Source organism: Lates calcarifer, linkage group LG16_LG22 (assembly GCF_001640805.2).
Source record: "Lates calcarifer isolate ASB-BC8 linkage group LG16_LG22, TLL_Latcal_v3, whole genome shotgun sequence".
Classification (NCBI taxonomy): domain Eukaryota; kingdom Metazoa; phylum Chordata; class Actinopteri; family Centropomidae; genus Lates; species Lates calcarifer.
The window spans coordinates 10,778,481-10,791,596 of record NC_066848.1 but is presented as its reverse complement, the minus strand read 5'-3'; the positions used below and the strand labels follow the sequence as shown (position 1 = coordinate 10,791,596).

Below are 13,116 nucleotides of genomic sequence, written 5' to 3'. Positions count from 1 at the left end.
GCTCACGTCTTTATCTTTCATGGTTTTGTCTTCTTTTATCTCTTGTCTATCTTTTTGTCGCAATAGATAGAAACTTTCCTGTTATGTTACTATTCTCCTCACAGCTTGTTTTGACTGCTGCACCACTCTCAAAAACAGAAACTGTGAACCGCAGGAAGCCATAATGGCAAGAATAGAAATTATCTCATGTGTCCCAAAGTCAGCTAAGTTTGCCTTGAAGATGATAAGGCTGCTAATAATAAGAGCTTCATACTTGGTTGTGGACACTCTTGACTGAGGAAGTAATTAAGTTCAAGCAGTTTATCAGCGGCTGGCCGGAGATGTGCTGTCTTTGTGTGATAAAGAGGAGCTGGTGAGGTATGCCCTTTCTCTCAAGTGTCCACCCCACCATATTTTTCATCCTCTCCTCCTCTGTCGCACTCTCTCTCTCTCTCTCCAGACACTTCCCATAGGGGAAGCCCAAAGCAGATGGAGGCTAAGAGCCACACAACTCAGCCATCATGTCACTCATCCCTCGGCCTGTCCCTCCCCACTCTCCTCAAATGTCCAATCAGGCTAATTTTAGCCTGTGTTAGAGGGCTGTGTTAAATTTGGCAGTGTGTCCCCAAGAGTGCCACGATGCACATCCACTTGTAACCACCGTGCGCATGGAAAGACACGCTCTCTTTCCGTTTTCTTTTTTGCCATGATGTTCCCATGTGGCTTCTATTTTACAGCGAGCAGAATTAGCATAGGAAGAGCTATTTGTAAGATGGCTACACTGCATGAGCAGACATGTGATAGAGTTTTTAGAATGCCTTTCCCCTTTCAATGATCGGAAAAGAAGCTGCTTTTAGCATCCAGACACATAACTGAAAATGTTAACAGTGTACAGAGGTAGAATACTGTCTCACTGCGGCTGAGACAGTGTGTTATGTAAACACCTACGACTCATGGCGGCTTACGACAGCTATTTGAAACCCACTGTATTCTGCACATACACTTTTGGGTCTGACTGAAGATGAACTGGCCTTGTTAAAGAGTAGCCTTTTTAAAAATCCAACATTTGAATTTAATAGCTCAGAAAAATGTCTGCACTTTCACACCTTGGGTTCTGTATTTTGGTAACAATCCATGGAAGTGAAAATAATAAGGAAAAAGTACGAAAATGGGCCTTATTATGACAGTACTCTGAGCTAAAGGCAAAGTGGGAGGCTCAAACACAGCTGAGCTTTATTGTCTTCCAGTGGCTTCATATGCATCTCTCATCTCCTCAGTTACATAAAGCGGTTATGTCCCTTTTACTGTGATGTAGCCACTGGCCTGCAGCTATGGTATGCCCTCCACTTAAAATCCTGATATGTTTCTAAACATGTAAACACTGATGTATTTGGTCACATTGTTGAACTACAAGCTTTGGTGCAGAATGTGCATTAGAATGAATATGTTATAGAGCAGAGAAGCCAGGAGCCACCATTTGTTTACAGTGACAGGTATGATGAATGAACATCGTACAGACAGTGAATATAAAACAAACCAGTGTTGTACATGGGAGTATGCAGAATACTAAGCGGGTATATGAATAAAATTTTGCATCTCTGGACACTTCTTCATCACTTTCAAATACTGTAAATGAGACTGCATTAGCTACCTTACAAATAAAGTTATGATGCTATCTAAATAAAAATCATAAAAGAAATTGTGTGGTGATTCAGTTTGAAATCTTATTTCAAAACCCTACAAAAAAGTGATTACATAACATTCCTGTTTTTTTTTTCCACAGACAGTGAGATGGTCCCTCTGGACTGCCTGCGTCCTCGTTCTTTTGCAGCCACCCACCAGGCCTCTATTCAGCGAAACAGCGATGACCCTCGCCTTTCCATCAGTCTGTGTGACCTGAGCCTGCAGCAGCAGGAGATGCATTTGGAGGAAGATGACGAGGAAGAGGAAAGGCTACAACCTCTAAGCTCCGCCTCTTGCCATGTGCCCCAAAACTCTCAAAACTCACAGCAGTGTTCGCTGCTACCCAGCCATTTGGACACTGATCTGTACTTCCACTCGATGCATGGCATCCATGTTACTGTGCTGGATAAGCACACGGTGGCACGGTTAGATCACCGCGGTGACGAGAGGACCCTGGTGTTCACAAGCCGGCCAATGCGCTGCTCAGAGACTGTGTACGTGAAGGTGAAGGCAGGTGTCACGCGGCCTGGTTCTCTTTCCTATGGCGTGACGTCCTGCGACCCAGCCACTCTGAGACCCAGTGATCTCCCATCCAACCCAGAGTCCCTGGTTGACCGCAAGGAATTCTGGGCCGTGTGTCGGGTGGCAGTGCAGCTCCACAGTGGAGATATCCTGGGCTTTGTGGTGAACTCAGATGGGGAGGTCATGATGAGCCATAATGGCATCAGTGCAGGGATGCAGCTGTGTGTCGATAACTCCAGGCCACTCTGGATGTTCTACGGTCTGCACGGCACCATCACACAACTCAGGATTTTAGGTATGTTTGCTTGATTTTCAATTCTATGTCAGCTGCTTCATAATTTTAAATATGAGAATACAAAACAAAGTCTTTAAATTTAAAAAAGGAGGCTTTTCACAATAAGAGACCTGTTATTCCCTCAGAAAACAAGTCATCCATCAAACATAATTGCTAACAAATCTTTATTTCTAGTGCTTTCTTATTTCTATTCAAATCAATGTGTGATCTTCCCCATGCTCTTGGACATGGGAACATGGAGATGAAGGAAACCCACAACCAAGCCAAAGAGAAAACTAAGACTTTAACCTAAGACCTGTTTGCAGTGAGGTGACTGAGACATCGTCACTGATAAGTCGCAATCCTTTTTTGAGTGCATTCTACTGTTTGACAAATCAGAATTATTTTTTATTAGGCTTTAATTACACTATAACATTTTACACTCATCTACTTAAGATAAAAGAATTCCAGATTTCATCCAAGTAAAACTACACAGTTCAATAGGTTCCTATTAGCATTAGCTTTAACTATTTAATTAAACCTCGGTTCAAAGAACTGAAACATGTTCAACAGATCTTTACAAGATGTCATTGGTAACTTTCCATTCAGAAGTTAATGCAGTCTGTGATCCTTGAATGACCTTTGGAGGATGAACTCCCACTCAGGCGAGTCATGAAATAGTTTCCCCCTCCTTTGCCGTCTGGGCTGCTCTGTGACTTTTTATCAAGTCATATATCTCTTGAGAATTTACATTCTACCCCCACAGTTTGCATATGAATGTTAACTTTGTACCTTCAGTTGAGCACAATTTCTGTCAGCTCGCTTTGATTCTGGCAGATTTCACACAATGATACTGCAACATTAACCAAAAGTACCCTGACGTTAATCATGTGCAATGTTGAGATCCTTGCTCCCTGAAGGTGTGACCGCATGCGCACTTTAGGACTGTGACTAAAAATTAACAGAATAACAGCATCTAATGGCTAACAGGTTCAGGAGGTGTTGATGATAAATCAAACCATACCTGCTACGTACCATGCAAATGGCTGAGACACACTGATGATGTGTTGAAGAAACATAGTTCACTGGTTTGTTTTGCAGTGAAGATCTTCCAATCATTTTATTTTTAAACTGTTCTGGACATGCCATGTTCTTTGTACATGCAGTCAGTATCTTATTAGAATTTCAAAACACATATTTAGGTGAAAAAATTAAGTTTGATAAGTCAAGAACATCTGACCTAAAGCACACATCTTCAGTGAAGAAGTAAATAAGTGTCACCACATTTAATGTAAATCCAATTTCAGTTTTAAATATTTAGCATGACTTGCTGAGTTTGAAGAGTCCTGCACTTAAAGGATTTAAAATTCTCCATTTTTCATAAGATAGAGCTGAAGCATTACTTGGACTTAGTTTATTATGATGTGTCTGTGAAATACTGCAGAATGCAGCAAGCACAAATGTGAGTGCTTTTGATTTGCTTACAGCTGCAGCAGCTATCTTTATTCTTCGAAAAACGTCTTCTTCCAACAGTTCTGTGTTCTGGCTAAGGTGATAATGTTTCTGTCAAAGCAGGTTATAGTTCTTTTTACAGTAAATTTATAATTAGAGGTGAAGTTCTGAGAAATTTCACAGATGGTAAAAATGCACTGTTTTTTTCCTTAAGAGTTTGTTGATTGTTCTAATTCTTTCCTCTAATTCATTTCTGGATTACAGTCTCTCCTGTTCTCTCCTCTCTTTCATGTAGTCAGTCAGACCAGGGCTGAGGAGGTTATTTCTGTCTTGCGTGGGCTCCCAGCAGCCAGCATTATGTGTCAGGAGGGGGCCCATGATAGCTCCTTATGATTCCCTCCATATGCATTATTAAAATGTAATTGCATGGAGATTTGAGATGCTGGGTTTTCCACCCACAGCCCGTTCCCTTAACAGTGGTCGTCCAATCGTCTCTATAAGGACTCTTTTCGTTGTGCATCCCCCCCACCCCCACCCTTCCCCGGTTCTTTGGGGTATGCACGTTCTTCGAGCCATTACCCACTCCAGCTGTGGGGAGTGCATTTGTGACGTCTCTGCTCACCCACTCGCTGCAGCCGCACGCCATGAGTTGCCATGGAAACATCTAGCCACTGAGGCAAGTGACAGTTTGTCATGGCTGGGTGTTGTCGTGCCTGTGAAGTGGAACAGATGGGACTCTGCTACTCTCACATGGTCATCCTGTCTGTGTTATCTTAGAAATTAAGATTTTATCATTTCATCTAAGACACTGAGAATCAATAGTGGCCTACAGTTGTCATGTGTATCCTCATTACAGGTGCCCGCTCTGGGTTATTATATATGGTTGTTTCTGCATGAGATCTTAAAGCTGCTATAATTAATGTTTTTACAATAACAACTGATCAAATGACCACGTATATGTGAAACCTACAGAGCATTATCACCTGACTCCGCTGCTCCCCACAGCTCTACAAAGCATTTCAACATCTTTGAGATTACTGTGTTGAGATTACAGTTTACGAACCCCAAAAACCCCCACTATATGCTACCAGCCCTGCCAAAGGTGCTTTCAAAGGTAATAAATAAAATGTACATCTAAATAAATCAAGCCAATAGCAAATTATAATTAAACTGATTATTGCACAGTCCCTAATAATGGTATCATGATAAAATATACAAACCACTGCATTGTAACCCCTACTTAAAATTAGGGCTGTGCATCTTTATTGATCTCACAATTTGATTACGATTATCCTGTCAACAATTCAATAGAATTCAATATCACAATGCATCAGGATGCGTTGCATCCCCAGTTTTCTATATTACTGCACATGGCTACTTTTTCATCAATCAATAAAAGCAGTCAGATAAATATGAACTCCCTTTTTATTATTTAGAAAAGGGCTTTAGAAAACAATGTCAACATAAATGTCTTTACATTATAAACCAAAATAAATAAACTGTATAGGCCTAGCCTACCTATATCTGTATGTGAAATTGTTCCATCCTCAAAAACAAAACTAAAACTTATGCAGTCTTCCTTGAACGGTCTTCTCCTCTAAGAAAGGACACTTTCTGAATATAAAGAACATCACAAACATACATGAGCCAGTAGCTCTGCCAGATGAGCACCCATATGAGACTGAACAGCCTCACCACGTGCAAAATAATCTGCCAGTCCTCACTAATGTAATGTACCGTTATTGTGACATAAGACTCCACTGAAGTCCAGGAATCACGTTATTGCTAACATGTCTTGTATTTTCATCGTTAGATACTTTGTGCTTTCTGATAAGAAACTGCCAGATTTGTATCTTTGCTACAAAGAGCCACTGTGCTTTATTTTTGACTGATCTCCATTTGTAGTGGTGTTTACAGGAAAATATTCCTAGAAAGCAGGTATTCCACAGAATATGAGCTCATATTGCTTTGAATATGAGCTCAAAGCAATGAGCTCAAGGATGACCAGATGATTATATGAGATCAGCATTTTTATAAATTCAGATCTTCTCTTATCTGGACTCTGCTGGCTGGTCTATAAGACAACAGCATTCAGAGAAACTTCAGTAAGAATATCAACCTTAACCCAGACCCACTGGCAGACAAAGAAAACCAGGAGCTAGAGAGACCAAAATCAGAGCTGAAAGGAGAGTGAATATCAGACTCATATTCACAGGAGGACACAAATACGATAAAAATAAATGCTAATGTTGTCGTTTGCTACCAAGTTCTCCATACTGAGTGATATTATGTCAGTGGACAAAAATGTAAAAATCTGATTCTTTCAGACAGCAACAGAAAACAAAACAGCCTGATGGGGTGTGGAGGAATTCTATAGGTTTGAGGTTAAGCAAGTGTTGAAAGCCACCATACACATGCTCCACCACAAATAAGTCCCCTGTGCTACCTGCATAGCTAAAGACATTCACATACTCATTCCTGGTTGCACAGGCAGCAGTAAATTTATAATACATGAAAGATGAAAGATATCCTCGATGAAAGGGTACGTGAATAGACATGAAGGTTATCCATTCTGCCTTATTAGAGTTGACCGAGACATTTGCTAACAGCCGGGCTGCCACGTAGGTCATGTTAAATAGGTAACGGAAGAGTGTATAAATGCTACTGCATGCATACTGTTGCATTTAAATTAACAGATGACTCTGAAAAAGCGTGTCTCAGCAAAGTGGTACAGTCACCAATCCCACATGCTAAAGTTAAATGCAAACAAATACCGGAAAGTTTTTTTGTAGGGATTACCAGAAGTCCTATGCTCATGCAGACTTTGCTACATTTGCTGATTTTTTAGCAGCAAACTGGTTGTTGCATGACTAAAGAGCTACTATGGTTTGTTTATGTAGGCTGAAACTGAGACTGTAGTGGTTGAAGTGGTCCAAATAGAAGGCATCAGAGTTCATAGCAATGGATCAGAGCACGTAGCTAGAATTATGCAACAAACTGTATACATTTTTGTGCTACCAACAGACCACATAACTGTGTCTTTTTCTTTTTTTAAACTTACAGTATTTCATTTTTTTCTGTCATTTCTTACCATCTGTGGTACTTATCTTTTTTTAGCCATTTCCCCACTCCACACAGTCATTTTAGGGAAATTTGGACAAGACAATTGTGGGATGGGATGTAAACTACCAATATTAGATAATTTGACACATGGAGGGATGTTGGTGCCAAGTAAACGGCCAGGCCAACAGTGTAGAAATATTTCTGCCATGGTCAACTGAAGGACAGGGTGTAAACAACAATGGAGTGTGCCTGCCAGGCAAACTAGATCAGAATTTGTCTGTGGAATCAGGGTCTGTATTTTCATCTGTGAGGAGAGATGAGTTGCCAGTACAAGAACTGATGCCAGAGCCGGTGGTTATAGGGTGCAGCTTGGGACGGATCATACGGGACAGAAAACAGACAGAGTCTGTGGAAGCATTTTGTACCCTACCCAGAGGGATCATGGGCTCATGAAGGAGGAAGGTGGAAAGAGGTGGGGGTGTTTGGTGTCTCTGACGAGACTACACCAACTCATAGGCTCTTGACTCACTCACGCACACACCCACACACAGACACTGTGGACTCACAAGTCATCTGCTTGGTGATAGAGCAGATGTAATGTATGTGTGTTAAAGTGAGTATGACAGACTGAGACAGTGAGAGAGATGCTACAAGACATCCAGTCTCCTCCATTTTGTAATGACCAAACCTGACAATTTAGTGTAAATGATGGAAATATTTGACTTCATTTGAGTCTTTGGTGTGACCCACATGTCACTTCTGTACCTTCAGGCTCATCTCTGCACCCAGACCTCCGAGGCCCATCAGTCCCCAGCTCCCCATCCTGTACACCCAACACCCCCACGATGCTTTGCAGCGGCAACTCAGAGCCCAACCTCAACACACCCTTGAACATCAACCTCAACTCAAGCTTCAACTCCAACTACCACACGGTCTTTTCTTCCTCCACAGGTTTGTCCATGTCGTCCAATTTATTTCTCTCCTTTCAGTCTTTATTCTCTATCTTTCCTCTCTTTGAGTTCCCCCAGGTTATTGGTATTGTGTAAACAATCAGAGCAGGCTAATAATCTCCTGCACAGAAAGATATCTAGACCACTATAGTTAGAGATTGAGCAAATTTTCATATTGAGAGCATCTATAAAAGCCAGGTGATGGTCTCCAATTCAAGTATTTACACATGCTATGTATTCCCTGTCCAGATTGTTGTGATTTTCTTCTGTTTATCAATTTTTTTGTTTATGAAACTGATTAAAATGCAGGCATGCAGGAGAGCAATAAAACAGCCAGCAGCACACAAGCAATGACTAAACAGCACCGAGACATCGACTCACGATGTGCATGTTAGCACACGAAGCAAATATTTACCTTGGTGATGTGAAGCAGTGATCCCCAACATCACCGCAGTCCCACGCTGCAGACAGTATGACAGGAAAACTCCTGACAAATAATGGTGGCGAGAGGGAGCGAGGCACAATTATTTCTCCATAAAGTCGCTTCATTAGTAGAGAAAAACAGTGGGCAGGGTGTTGAATGCTTGTTGCAGCGAACAGAGGGTGTCAGAGTTGTTGTCTGCCTGAACTACCTGGGAGATTTCCTCCATTTTGTGGCAATTTTTCATTTAGTTTTCTCTCTCACACTCACTCACACAGCCCTAATGTCTTTTCTCTCATCACCTCAGGTACCACCCCATGCTCCCCATTCTCCAGCCACCCGGAGTCACCTACCTTCCCATCCTGCTCAGGCTCGTGGAGCGACGAATGCACCATTTGCTACGAGAATGTGGTGGACACGGTCCTCTATGCCTGCGGGCACATGTGTCTCTGCTACGCCTGTGGTGTCAAACTCAAGAAGATGGCCAACGCGTGCTGCCCCATCTGTAGGAGGACAATCAAAGATATCATTAAGACCTACAGGAGCACGTAGGGCTGCGTTAAACAATGCATCGCATCATCAGGTTCAGCTCAGAGAGGTTGTCAAAGCCATGCAAGACTTTGTAAAGATGGGCACATGACAAGTGAAAGCCCTGCTTGTTTGTGTGTGCATTCTGGCTCAGGTACTCTACAGCAGGACTTTAAACTTCATCATTATAACATTTTATCAATGTTACATCTAACGCACATCATTGGAAAGCTCACAGTGGTCCCTACCAGTGAAGATACAGCAATGAGATTCATCAGAGAACATAAAAAAATACAGTGTAAACAACAGAAACAGCAGATTGGACCTTGACCTTCTATTGTCCAGTGGCTCTGTGCTTTGTGCATCTGTTGAAAAGAAAGAGTAATCTGAAGAAGCATCTGTCCTACTTCCTGCAGAGTAACCCTTCATTCTGCTGGCTGTAGCATCGCTGCTAGCCAGTATTAGGAGAAGTAAAATTGTCCAGAGCTGCGGAAGAAACAAGGAAAATAAATCTGTGGTTTCTGCAGCTGCTCTGTCTCTGCTTGTCGGAAAGCACTGGGTCAAAAAGTGTTGTTTTACAGTAAGGATCAATTCTCTGCTAAATCCGAGGGAAGATCAAGACATGATAGTTTTGTTTGATTTCCAGAATGTGTCCAGATACCAGTGAGGAATGAGCAAAAACAGAGAGTTTTTGGTGGTGAAAACTTTGAAGCATTTCTAAAATAAGCCATTTTTGAATGAGTAGAAAATGCTCCTCCTGCAATAACACACAATAAAATGCCCTGAACCTAAAGGGTAAAGAAATCGTTAACGGAGTTGTATAATAAATTAAGTGCTTTTGTCAGATATCTGACTACCTGCTGTGCTTTTGTGAGCTCCAGGCAGGGCGAGATTGTGCGAAGGGGAAAAAAAAAAAGTGTCAACATCGCCACCATAGAAGGTCACGCTTTCGGTGAAATGAGGATGTAAATCAGTGAAGAAGAGGGAGGAGAGGAGAGAGGATGTTCTAAGTTAGGGATGTAGACAGTAGACAAAGGGGCACCTTTTTGTTTCAGTGCAAAGAAAGTGTTTGCTCACTCAGGCAAACCGGATACATCAGAAGTTTGTATGAAAGCCTGTAAAATGTGGGACCTGCACGTCTTGCTTGTTGGCAGCCATCCCCGCCATCTCTTCCTGCTCAGTAAGCCTGCTGGATGCTGCAGTTGGACAAAGGTCGCCTAAATAAACATTGGTGGGCAGCAAAGTATTTTTAAAATGCTGAAAGAGCACATAAGGATGACGAGTCAACCTCTTCATTATTGCGAGAAACCCATGAAACACGAAGTTACAGATGGCTTTGCTTACTTCAGGTTACACACTCCTCTTTCATTATGTACATATTTGCTTTCACTGATGACGTATTTCAGTACACTGAGTCTTCAAGTGGAAATTCACAAGTGTGCAGTCAGTGACAAGAATGTAGCTTGTTACTGTGGGACATTGTGAGAATTTCATTTGCATATCAGTTTCTGAGTGCTGCTCTCCATCGGTAAAAGCAACCTCCAAGGACATTTTCACGTGACTAATCTCATGCATTATGTACTGCTTTGAATTGTTAAGAAATACAAGCTTCTTTCAGGTGTTATGTTTTGGCCTCGCTGAAACATTACTCAGTAACTTGTAAATTAATAAGTGCTTTTTTTTTTTTTGTGTTGAAGCTTGTCATCTCACCACCGTGGAGGGAAAATTAGCAGTTATGTTGTACAAGGTTTGTGTCACAGTTAAAATTTCTTGTGTGCCTTTAAAAAGAGAAGTCTCGACAAACTCTGGTCTGTTAGGCTCCTCACCATAAAAAAACAAAAAACAAAAACAAAACAAACAAAAAAAACAAACAAAAAAAACTGGAGGAATACCAAGGTTCATATCCATCTTAAAGTCACTCTTATGTGGTTGTGATGTCTCTGACGTGAGCAGGTGTAACCACACAACCTACCAATACAAAACTGTTGTTTTAAAGCAAACATTTCAGTGTGCCTAGTATCACTATGATACTAGGCACACTGAAATGACTTTGACTTTGTTCACTGCTTAAGATGACATGTTTAAATATCGCCTTGTCCCTCTGTCACTATACTGGAATTTAGTTGTGCTTAAGAGATGCCCGGCCTACATGTCTACCTGTTTTTGTTTTTCTTCATGACCAAATATGACCTAGCAGAAATAAAATATTGTGAAACATTTTTGATAGAGAAGTGGTATTGATGAGTGTAATATTAACTGTACATTATGAGGTTTATTTATTTTGTCAATGCTACTATAAAGAATTTTCACTGTTTGTTTTGTATGTATGGCTACAGTGTCCAAAATATAAAAATATTTCATTGTTGCGTAGTCAAAGATTATAGAAAACTTGATTCTCCTAAAAGACTCTGTGGTTGTGTCAGCTGATTTTCACTTGAAGGTATAGTTTTGATAAATGTTTTGGGAAATACACTCATTCACTTTGTGGCAGAGACAGACAAGTAGATCAATACCATTCTCCAGTGGTGGAATAAAACAAAGTGCATTTATTCAAGTAATGTAATTAATTACAGTTTTGATGTATTTGGTCTATTCCTGAGTATTTTCAAATTATACTACTTAATACTTTATATACTACATGCTAATACTTTTTTATTCTGTAGGTTTTTACTCCGCTACAGTTAGCAGAATGCTGTAGTTATTAGTTTCCAGATTAAGATTTTACATACAAAACATATTAGCTTATAAAATATAATAAACAGAATCAAGTCAGAGGTCAAAGGTCATCTTTGACCTACAGTACTGAAATGCTACTAACATGCTACTGCACCATGAATAGTAATCACAATGAGAACACTGACGGGACATATTTCTGAGGGGAGTACTTTTACTGGTAATTAAGTATTTTGACACTGCATATTACTTTTACTTACTGGCTATAATATTAGTATATTTTTATAATAATAGTATATCAAATGACAATGTGACTGTGAAAGGGGTTGCTCATTGTAATGAACGCACAGAGAGTTATCACCTTAATGTGCAACTCCTGCAGATTTATGGAGCTTTACAGTGAGTTTCATTTTGATGCTTAGCTGTCCAGCCCAGAACTTTACTGTTCTGGTTCACCCTCACTGCTGTGTTGTTGTCAGGTCACTGTTTTGGTGAAAAAAGCACTGAAAACCCACTGTACACTACCTGTGCAGCACCAAACAGAAGACAGACATAACTGACAGCTAGCTAGTCAGCCTAGTTGAGTATTTAGCAACTAAAGAGCCAGATATTTCTCTCAGGGGTGGTGGAGACCAAAAACAGAGCTAAAAGAGAAGGAATATTGTATTTAGATTCACCAGGTGACCAGAAACACGACACCAGTGACGGTGTCACTCTGTAACTGTTTGCCTATAAGCTTAAAAGGTGATGATATGTCAGCGTTGTGTTCACTTATGGCCAAAAAACAGTAATTGCAGGTTTAAGTAAAAGACCTTTATACTTCTTCCACTACTGCCACTGTTGTATGAGTACACCAAAAATGAAGTTTTGGCTAGCAGTCGGATAACTTAAATTAGCATAAAGACTACAGAAAAGAAACAGCTAGCCTGGCTCTGTCAATGTAACACAATCCATCTATAAGCACCTCTAACTTTTATATTTAGGTTTTAAACAAGCGAGCTAGCATTTTAATTAATGAGCTTTAGCGGTTCCTGTTTCCAGTCTTTATGCTAAGCTAATCACCTGCTAGCTGAAGCTATTTACCGGACAAATGTGAGAGTGGTATCAATCCATTCACCTAACTCTCTGCCAGAGAGTGAGTAAGCATATTTCCCAAAAAGTGAAACGTTTGCTTTCATGTCAAGCTAGAATATGGTATCAGAAGGGTTTGAAATGTGTAAAATTGGGATTGGTTACCTATAAATTGGTAAGCTTATGTTTGTCCATCTTGTGCATATTTAAATTCTATCTTGACTTTGTGTTGTAATGAAGCAGGCGTGACTAGTTCCCCATATGGTCGTAATTCTGACGGCCTGTTTTTCAAATGTGACCAAATATTTGCAGTCCAAACAAAACAAAACCAGCAAGTACGCGAGGGTGGGCATTGTGCACTTTGGACAAGAAAATCAGCTCGTAACTTTGGTTTTCTGGACTTAGGATTTCTATTTGACGTTAAAAGCATTCTTAAAGTGGTTTCTGAATTTGCTAATTATGTTCAGTTTGTTAAATAAAGTTTAAGTCTGAATCAGTGG

At 40.6% G+C, this 13,116-nt stretch overlaps 1 protein-coding gene across 1 annotated transcript in view; it reads left to right on the top strand.

Moving 5' to 3' along the window:
- Nucleotides 1-13,116, top strand: part of neurl1ab (neuralized E3 ubiquitin protein ligase 1Ab) — a 33,164-nt gene extending 20,048 nt beyond the window's left edge. Inside the window, exons 4-6 of the mRNA XM_018696911.2 lie at nt 1,763-2,479; nt 7,745-7,924; nt 8,652-13,116. Of these exons, the coding sequence (XP_018552427.1) occupies nt 1,763-2,479; nt 7,745-7,924; nt 8,652-8,896 (1,142 nt within the window). The 3' untranslated portion in view covers nt 8,897-13,116. The remainder of the gene's footprint in view (nt 1-1,762; nt 2,480-7,744; nt 7,925-8,651) is intronic.